This window comes from Acromyrmex echinatior, chromosome 8, assembly GCF_024713525.1.
Source record: "Acromyrmex echinatior isolate Ae372 chromosome 8, ASM2471352v2, whole genome shotgun sequence".
NCBI lineage: Eukaryota > Metazoa > Arthropoda > Insecta > Hymenoptera > Formicidae > Acromyrmex > Acromyrmex echinatior.
The window spans coordinates 10,760,173-10,770,475 of NC_141859.1; the positions used below are offsets into that span (position 1 = coordinate 10,760,173).

The following is a 10,303-nucleotide window of genomic DNA, read 5'->3' on the forward strand; positions in this document are numbered from 1 at the left end:
TTTATCGTTTTTTCAAATTCGTATCTTTTTCAAGACCCGTAATATATATCGAACAAATTTAAAATAAAGCATAAAAATAAAATTTTATATACTTATGTAGATGAAACAATTAGAAACACATTTTCGTTTTTTTTATCAAATAAATGTTTTTAATTTTATGTTTGTTGCTATCCATCTTTATTGTATAAAAACTTTATTATACTTAATTAATGCAATATAGACAGGAATATATTCAGAACTTTTTTTATTTGTCTGTGTAAATACAAAGAGATAATTTTGTTAATATAAATTCTTTGCATTCACACAGTCAATTAATATATATATATATATATATATATATATATATATATATATACACGATACGTTTCTATTTCTAATATACATATAATAATTATCTAAAAAATCGTATATATAATTATACGATTCGATGCCAACGAGAAACATAATTAGCAACATTGTATAAGTACTCAAAACGATTATTATAATTGTTATATCGTAAAAAGTATTTTTTAATTATCGTTCTTATTTACGAAGAGATTTTACACCATATTTTGATCGTCACAACAATTAAGATGAATTTTGTTACAACATTATGATACACAATAGATTTTGATTTATCAAAGGAAGTATAATTAAAAAAAAATGTGAAGTCTTTCGCATCTGTAGTATTTTTAGGGTTTGATAATAAATACGACAATAGTTGCATATTATCCAAACCAACGCATTAGATCGATTTTATGGGTATGACGTGACCGATATGCATTGAAATTCGTTGTAAAAATCCAATTTTTTAATACGATATACATAAGTAACAATAATTTGTAATGCTGTGAGATAGGTGTTATTTGTATTAGTCATGGTGAACAATTTATTGGACGCTCTCTTTTTTGATTTTTTTTTATTTTGGATACTACTCATCTTCTTTCTCTTTCTCTGCTTCAATTAATCGAAAAATAATTTTAAAAATCTTTATTTATTTTCACATTCCTAAAGCAATTCGTGAAAAATTTCTTACCCTTAATCATTCAAGAAATATTTTATCCCTGAAATTTTATAAAGTAAAATTTTATAAAATTTTATTTCGTTGTAAGATATTCATATCTTTAATGATGTTTAATGAATAAAAGTAATATAATCTCACGATATATAAGAGAGCCTATTATTCAACCGAGAAACTCTCTTACTTATCCAATTTTATAACAAATGCTTCTCCAGGAGGGACGGTAAGTTCTTTGAAGTACACATTCCGATTTATTCTGTAACTTGGTCCAACAACGACGTAACCACCGTAATAAAGAAATGACAGATCCTTTACCCGCGTCTCGTTGCCGAAATTGGCCACAAACACATAGGAATTTCTTCGCGGATACCACCTCTCAATCACGATCATTTCATCTTCCACATATCTAAACAGAAAAATAATGAATTAAGCTGTCACATACATAACATTTTATACCATTATTATATAACAATATGATCTGTCGACAATCTAACATTTAAAATGTAATAATTGTTCTATCTAGCAAAACAAAAACATATATTTATCATGCAAAATAAAGAAATAAAATTAATTTCTTGAGTTTTTAAAAAGATGAGTTACGTAATCATTAAAGATATTTAGATTTATAAGGAAGAAAAAGAATTTTAAGGAAAATCACAAATCCGAAAATTCGCGTAAATCAAAGGAGCTTTACCTAACATCACAATTCGCAGTACTTTGATTTTCTCTTAGCACCGCTTTGACGTAAATCGGCGTAGCTTCCATTCTTAGCTTCGCCATCTCTGTAACAGTGCTTTTTAAACTGGTTTCCATAGGTTTCCTAGCTTCTGGTAGCCAAGCAGTAACTCCTGAAGGCGAAAAACTACTCCCGGAGCCTTCTTTCTTCTCCCAATACATAGGAACCAAATTGTGCACGTGTGCCAAATCCTTATGATCTTGGCACTCACAATCTTCGATACCTATCTGAGCAAATGAAAATCCGATTAATAGTAGCTCTTGTGTATTAAATATTTTTTGAATTATTTTAAAAAGAGATATATTCACTAAAATATTGAATTGCTCTTAATATCTTCTATTGAAAAAAATGATGATGACTCAAGAAATAAAAAAAAAGAAATAATAATTGCGTATTTTTTAAACATAAGAATTACGCAAATATCCAGTAACCAAACTGTTTACAGAATATCAGCACATTCAATTAGAAAAATTCAGCAGATTTATGCATTAAATTTGTGTTCTGCTGGAAGAAATCGAACAGAACTTGTCAAACGCAGATTCTTCTCAATTTCTGCTATCGATATGCATCAAATTATGTGTATATTTGTTCGGTTTTTATTGCCAATCTGTTTTCAAGTCATGTGAATAAATTGTTAATCATTTTTGTAGCATTCTGTCGTCAGCATCTTAATTGATATAACAGATTCTACGTCAAAGTAACCTTTCAAAGTAATCTTTCTGCTGACAACATTTATCAGCAGATGTTGTATAAAGTTTAAGCAAATTTGGTTCACTAGACATTCTCCAGGCTCGTGGATCCCATTCATGATTAATTCATACCTCATCGCCATAGAATATACTTGGCGTCCCAGGCAGCATCATGCCAAGAAGAGAAGCTGCCATACTAGCATTCTTGACGGTCATAGTGGAGGCTACTCTGCTGGTGTCCACACTACCTACGGACCAGTGGATCCACGGGTAAGAGGGTTTGTCGAAGAGCACGCCCTTCGTGATACTCTCGATCTGCGCTTTGATATTTTTCGTGCCGTTCACCAGATGAAGAGTCACGTCGACCAGATCTATCTTGGATAGAATAGAGTTCCTCGCGACAGAGGTAGCGGCGTCCAAGGCATTTACGTGACAGATGAAGATATTGCCCGGATGCAGAAGAGATCTCCAGTATCTAAGATCGCTCACAAACGTATCTTCGTCGACATAATGTTCCAATCCCTTTAGATAGAAACCGTCTACTCCTCGCTGCTGCCAGATTTTGATAGCCTCGCTAACAGGATGTTCCTGCTGACGAGCTGAGTGACCGGAAGGAAACGTTTCTCTCTTTATTTCTTGCAGCGGTGTCGACAGGGCGTCGCGGATGGTGTCGACTGTGGACGGTGCGGACGGCAGTATGTCGTGAATTATCGCGTTATTCGCGAGATCTCGTCTCTCTCGAAGCGTACGTTCAGTCTCGTTCGCCTTCGCTTCATTCAAGCTCTTCACAAATGGATATAAAGGCAAATCCAGGATTATACTCATATTTCGCCTGTGGATCTCGCGGACGAGAACGGAGAAGTCTCCCAGTGTACCCAATTCCTTGTTCACGTCCGTCATGTTGCTAATGTCCGAATAATATTCCGGATAATGCGGCGCCGGAAATATCGAGTTGAGTCGTATGGTCCGTACTCCGAAATCCTTTAAGTAGTCTAGCCGCATAATTATCCCTCGCAAATCGCCGATTCCATCGGCGCTCTTCGTCGAGTCCTGAAAGGACGCCGGGAATATTTCGTAGAAGGTACTGCCTTGCCACCATTCCACCGGTGGGTCGCATCTAACATGCAAATAATTCATGTGAAATTATACGTAATGAAGAATTTTATATTTGTGTTAAAATGTCCACTTATATTTTTTTTTAAATTTTGTGTTGAATTTTTAACATATCCGCATGTTAATTTAACTGTGATTATTGTTATTTATATATTGTGTTAAATTAATATTTTTTCAATATTTCTTAGTGTCAAAACATAATTTATATGAGAAAGTGAACAAATAACATAAATTTTTCAATTATACACGTTTTAAGATCAATTATACAATTTAAAGATCATCTATTTATTAAAAGCTATTCATTACATACTTTCTGATAAAATGTTTATGTTCGTATTTATTTTATGTGAGTATACTATACGCAAATTAAATTTAAGTTAAATAAAATATTAGGTATACATGTGAGAATTAAATTTGAATTAGATAAAACATTATTTTACTCATGATTTTTAGGAAAGAAAAATTTAAATTAAGATTTTTATTGTATAAAAAATGATGTAGAAATTACATAAAGTGACAAAATGCAAAATACTCGCAGAAAAAATTACTCCAATTAACTTTCCCGGAAAAAAATGTTTCATATATAATTAAACATAATTATATAAAATTTTATATAATTATATGAAAAATTGACACATTTTATATACAATTGTATATAATTATTCATAAAATTATATATAATACATATATATATAATTGTATATAATTCCCTGGTGAAAATTTTTCTGAGAATTTTTCATATAATTTTTCAGAATTTCTCTATAATTTTATAATTTTCTCATATTTTTTATACGAATTAGGACATTCTCAGAATTTTTAATATTTATGTTAATTATGAAATATCGTAAGATTTTTAAAATTTTTTGTAAGTATAATTTCTGATAAAATGTTACAAAATCTAAAAAATTTAAAAATACTTTTTAAAAATTATGGGATGAGAAATTTCAGAATATTTCAGAATTTACTTGTATGAGAAATTCTGAGAGAAGACGTAAACTTTCCGAATATTTCTGAGTATTTCTGAAAAATGTTCTAATTCGTATAAAAATTATGAGAAAAATTTTCACCAGGGTTATATATAAAATATGTCCATATATATAACATTTTTTCCAAAAGGTTGCTGTCTAATTTGTAATTTTTCATATTGAGATTATCGAGAATTCCCTTGAGTAGGGAATTATAATCTTTTTTTCTGATTTTTATCATTCACGAGTTTATTCCTACAGGTAAACATGCATAGCGTGCGTACATACTTCTTAGGCATTGTAGCGATAATGCCGATAACGAGAGCGGCACATCCGGTCAAGATCGACATCAATGACCAGTAGCATGTCTTCCGTATCAATGGCCAGTTCCACTTCATGAAACGATAATCTTTGGGCGGCTTCGGAACTACCAGTTGTATCCCAACGAGTGGTGGTTTGCCACCGTTCTCCTGGTTGTAAAACTAAACAGTTAAGACATAAATACGTATGATGATTGTTAGAAAGCGGCAAGCGATGAATTTTAGTCAACATGAGATTGTTGAAAATTGGGAATCCTCTTGAATTTCATTTCAAATGTGGAACAGCAAAGGCACATACATAAATCGAACATTCATATAAGTACACCTACCTACATTTCTTTTAAATCTTCGATGACACAATAACGAAATGTCAATCCTAGGGTGACCAGATTCGGGAACCAGGCGTCCCAGTTCTCGAGGATAGGTCCTCTTTCACAAGGAGTCCTCGGACTTTGCAGGTTTCTTTAGATTCAGCCTAATATTTTATATTATTCGAAATATTTTATATTATTCGCGATTAAGAAATTAATAAAACATACAGAATGAGAGAAACTAACTTTATATGTTCTAAAAGATCTCTATTAAATATACACAGTAATACTTAAATACTTTTAATTATATTTATTAATTTATATCAGCTAAATTTATTGAACATTTTTATAAAAATTAAAATAATTTGAGTTAAAAAATTATTTATTTATTTAAATTAAATTAATTTAAATATAAAAAATTTGTAGCTCCATACATAATAAATATATAAGTAATATGTATATTTTTATAAATTTTATTGAAAAGATAAAGTGAAAGTTAAATTCTCCCTATGTTGCATGTAGCTCTCTTAATTGTATATACGTCATTTCATATGGTCACCCTAGTCGTATCTTATCTACATTGGGCTTCTATATATACAAGCAGTTGAGATGATAAAACAAGGAGAAAATACGAAGTAACAACTTAGTTGGTCTTAGTTAAAAAGATACAGATTGGGAGTGTGTGAATACAATCACGACTACGTGAATGCAATCACAAGATAGCATCTTTCGTGCACATGTGATATATTTAATAAAGTATCTTTTCTCTGTGTCAAGCAAATGTAAAAATATGTAATATGTATGAAGTAGCACAGATGCCCGTTGCTTTTGCAAGTAGTATAGACGGAATTTGTGAATTTTGTGATAAACATACAATACATTAAGCACAATAGGCACATATACACGTACATACAAGTAATAATAATAGGCACAAGATTAAATAATTTGGAATATATAAAAAAATTATAAATCATTTTTAATATTCCAAAATTAGATTATTAAACAATAAATATGTAAAAAATCTCGAAAGTTTTGACGTTTTAATTCCTTATTTTATACACAGACACAAATAATAATTTTATTTTTAAGAATTTTTAATGATATATTCAAATACTTATAAAATACTTATAAAGAAGATTTTTTTAAGACATTCAAAACTCGAAAATCTTTAACATTTTAAAGAATTTCCAATTTTTAATCTTTAAATTAACGTGTTATTGAATCGTTCTTTATATTGATTTTATTTTATATTTGAAAAAGTCTTCAAATTCCGATACTTACTAAAGCTTGAGCATCTGGTGCGAGATGTTGATAGGCAGTATTCAATTGTGTCAACAATTGTGCACAAACGGGTTCGTTTGTGTCACTGCTACTACCGCTGCTAGTAGACTCCACCATGGGATCACGTGAACTCGGTTCTGAAACATTACGATACATATAAGCTTAATATCATTTAATATGATACAACCGCTATTAAAACTTTCTGAACAATTATTATTTTTATATTACGAAAAAATGATTTAAAAAATTATGATTAAATTCGAACTAATCGTATGACAGAAATTGTGTTTGAATAATTCAACATGTTTCTATATTTTTAAATAAAGTAAATCTTAAAACAGAAAGATTTAAAGTATTTTTTTTATCAAATGGGATGTTGTCATCTTTTTAATTTAGGCAATTTTAATATTAAATATAAGAAGATTAAATGCCAGTCGTGTGATAGAAATGACTGATTGGATCATCGTTTAAATTGAAACTGGATCTCTATTATCAAAAGCGCTTTAATGAACGAGCGTCGACGTTACGTACAGAAACACGATTACGTAAGCTTTTCAGCAAGAATGTCACTTAACGAATATTTAATATTTAAAGAAGTCTTCTTTTACAAATAATAAATATAATTTATCCTCTTCTTTTCTTTTTTGATTTTATATTTAGTACATAATTGTTATAAAATTCTATTTTACTATTATAAATTAATTGCTAAATTCATAATTCAATAATGATAAAAAGAAAACACAAAGATAATGTTATGTACATACAGATAATGTTATTGAAATCACATAATGTCATTGAAGATAATGCATACTTAATTGCGTGCCTTGTAATAGGTAGAAAATACATACCATCGTTTAAAGGTTTACTGGAACTGTTCACAATGTTCATGAAGTTAAGTCCGTCTTCTGTATTAATATTTTCAAGCATTGGCGTCGGTATCATTTCTAATGGAGTTCCTTCCAGAGCATTGAATATCGGTGTCGACTGTAGAGTCTCGTTGGTTTGAGTAGGTGGTGGACTTGGTGTTAATAGAGGACAATCGGACGCTTCTTCATCCTATTAAAGACAAATGCTTATATGAGACAAAGTTCTCAGAACGAATCGTAAAACAGAAAAATGCCACTTATTTCTCTTTGATTGTGAAATATTATGCTGCATTATTGCATCTTTTTAAACAATGCACTATCATCTTTCGAATTATTATATTATTATGCGAATTAGATTTTAGTTATGGTAAGAATGAATCATATCAGATTGAACACTGAATTAACAGAACTTTTGTTAAGAAAAGGAAATTTATTTTTAGAAAGAAAAAAACGCTACAATTTCTAATAGTAAAATGAACACACCTGTTGATCTTGATTTATAAACAGTTGTCGGGAATTCGAAGACGGCGGAAGTTCAGATGATATAACAATAGATAAAAGGTCTTCGGGCTTCTGGATACTCATCTCTATTACATAGATATTATATACATATTGTATATTTTTATATATATATTTTTATAAATGTTTACACATGCTTTATTTTGAAACATCTGTAGATTCAAACTTAACAAATTGTTGAATACGTATAAAATAGTTTTAATAATATTTCAGTATTTTAAGTTAATTGCTGTCGGAAATAAAGTTTGAATTGTTTATTTTATAAAATAATAATATGGTAGAATAAAATCCTTTTTTTATTCTACTATATTAGAATATTTGTTCTTTTTCTTTTTAAACTGATTTCTATAAACTCAATTTATTCTTTATATCTAAATCCGAATAGATGCACGTATTGCGCTTGATTGCACCTACATGTTGGTGTATAGAAAGAATATACAGGAAGGGTGAGTGGGTGTATATCGACGTATTTTTCATTATTGTGCGTCTATCATGCAGGACGTTACCACTTGAGCAGTGCTTGCGGTATTCGACGATCAATAATTGTAGAAGCCGGTTGTCATTGCATCATCTGTTCATAACATTGTCAGTCTTAAACTAAGAATTTCATTTTCTAAATTTTGTATTTTTGATTAATATCTCTTTTTCGTATAAAGATAATAAGACAGTTTTTATTTAACGATTTTAATCACTATTCTGAATAATAATTTTTAATTATTTAATAAATTGTAATGACTTAATTTAATATCTTCCATGCGGCAGTTTTAAAGATTGCAAAAAATATTGTTAATCTGAGCACAAAATGTCTTACTCGGAGATTAATTCCATTCAGCAAAATGATAATAAACGACACATATAATTGCAGCACGAGGTCGGCATTGAAAACCGAGATACAATACACGAGCAAACGACTTTGAGTTAACGGTGAATAATCGTAAAATTTACATTACCTTGACTTGAAATACTTCATAATTGCAAACATAAATCAATGTATATTTTTTAAGACTTCTCGGACAAACATAAATTAAAAGTATATTTTTTAAGACTTCTTGGACGGTTCTTTTTTATGATTTAAGAAATTGGGCAGAGATATTTGTAAATCATGCTAATAATAATATTGATAAAATAAAACTAATTAAATAAAAGAGAGAAATAATTTTCTAGGCAAAAGTAAAATTCAGCAATATACTATTAATATAGTATAGTACGTAAACTCTATAAAATCTACGAGTTAATATTTTAAATTTAAAAATGTGATAATTTTGAATTAATTTATTTAATTTAATATCTTATTCCCCTATTAAACATCTAAAATATGTAATTTTATAAATATTTTATAGATTATTTTATAGATCTTTAAAATATTTCATATACACACAACATATATTCATAATTTTTAAAATAATTAAAAACTAAATAAAGCTATTAAAAATGTTTACTAATTATTAAATATTAATTAAAGAATCAATTTCCAGAAGTCTTAAATTTAATTTTTCAAAATTAAAGTTTACAAAAACATTTTCTTATAAGTGTAATGTTTAATTTTTTAAATACACATAATTAAGATTCTCATATGCACTGTGTGCATATGTCAAAGTATGATTTTAAAAGACTCTCACCTACGATTTTCAACGATGACGATAATCGATCGAGTCCCGGTAAAGAAGCTTCGTCAAAAATATCGCGAACTTCCTGGCAAATCACACTCGGGGGATTCGTCGTTCGCGGATGCACCTGCCTGGGAAAGGTTCACCACTCCGTTTTCCACGGTCGACGAAATGCAAGATGATACTTGCGTGATTACCGTCGACAAAGGCGACGGAAGGTCGACAGTACGAACGCCAAGGATCTCAATCGGTGACTATCGTTGCCGCCGTCGCCGTCGCCGTCGCCGTCGCCGTCATGCTACTTCGCGTGTCGCGACGGACGGTAGTAGAACCGCGTGCCTTCGTATTATATTTAGCGAAGCGGTATCGTTTCGTGTTCCCCCGCTGGCCGACCGACCGTCCATCCAGCAGCCGACGTCCACGACCTCGCGATTCTGCGCTCTGATGCTGCATGCGCACCAGTACGTCGCGACGTCGTACGCCGTCGCGGCGTCGCGACGATATCGGTGCCGAGGGTAATTTCTCAGATAGCACAAAGTGTTCAAAAAGAATTCAGTCATATCAATTTCGAGTTTATTTTTTTTAAATGTAAAAAGCATTTTTTCAGAACTTTTTAGAAAAAGGATTCTTTTTAATTACATCTGAAAAGAAATTCAGAATTGATAACATATATACGATTGAACGCTTTTATCTGGATTGTAAAAAAAAAGGGAAAATTCTACCGCGATGGCGATCAGAGATAAATCTTAACTTTTTTTCTAAGGCGGAAATGTGAAAGTTTATTGTATATATGTTTTATGTGTATTGTACATATGTGTGTATACAAATTTTCACTTTTCACGTTTCCGCTATAAAGAAAAAATTACATAATTAATACTTAATATATACGTCTTTCG

General features: G+C 30.3%; 1 protein-coding gene across 5 annotated transcripts; it reads right to left on the bottom strand.

The window, feature by feature from the left end:
• Nucleotides 1-768: 768 nt before the first annotated feature.
• LOC105151401 (maltase A2) lies at nt 769-9,851 on the bottom strand. 5 transcript variants are annotated; one of them, XM_087408910.1, is made up of 10 exons: nt 9,420-9,851; nt 8,307-8,371; nt 7,765-7,868; nt 7,264-7,471; nt 6,416-6,552; nt 4,792-4,985; nt 2,558-3,542; nt 1,695-1,963; nt 1,185-1,406; nt 769-1,043 (listed from the first exon to the last, which is right to left on the bottom strand). In XM_087408910.1, the coding sequence occupies exons 3-10, from the start codon at nt 7,864-7,866 to the stop codon at nt 1,022-1,024; spliced, it is 2,139 nt and encodes a 712-aa protein (XP_087265036.1). In that variant the 5' UTR covers nt 7,867-7,868; nt 8,307-8,371; nt 9,420-9,851; the 3' UTR covers nt 769-1,021. The 5 variants fall into 5 exon arrangements, with proteins under 5 accessions (XP_087265036.1, XP_087265038.1, XP_087265035.1 ...); XM_087408912.1 differs by lacking the exon at nt 8,307-8,371 and having other exon boundaries at nt 4,792-4,973; XM_087408909.1 differs by lacking the exon at nt 8,307-8,371 and having other exon boundaries at nt 9,420-9,850.
• Between the last annotated feature and the right edge of the window lie 452 nt (nt 9,852-10,303).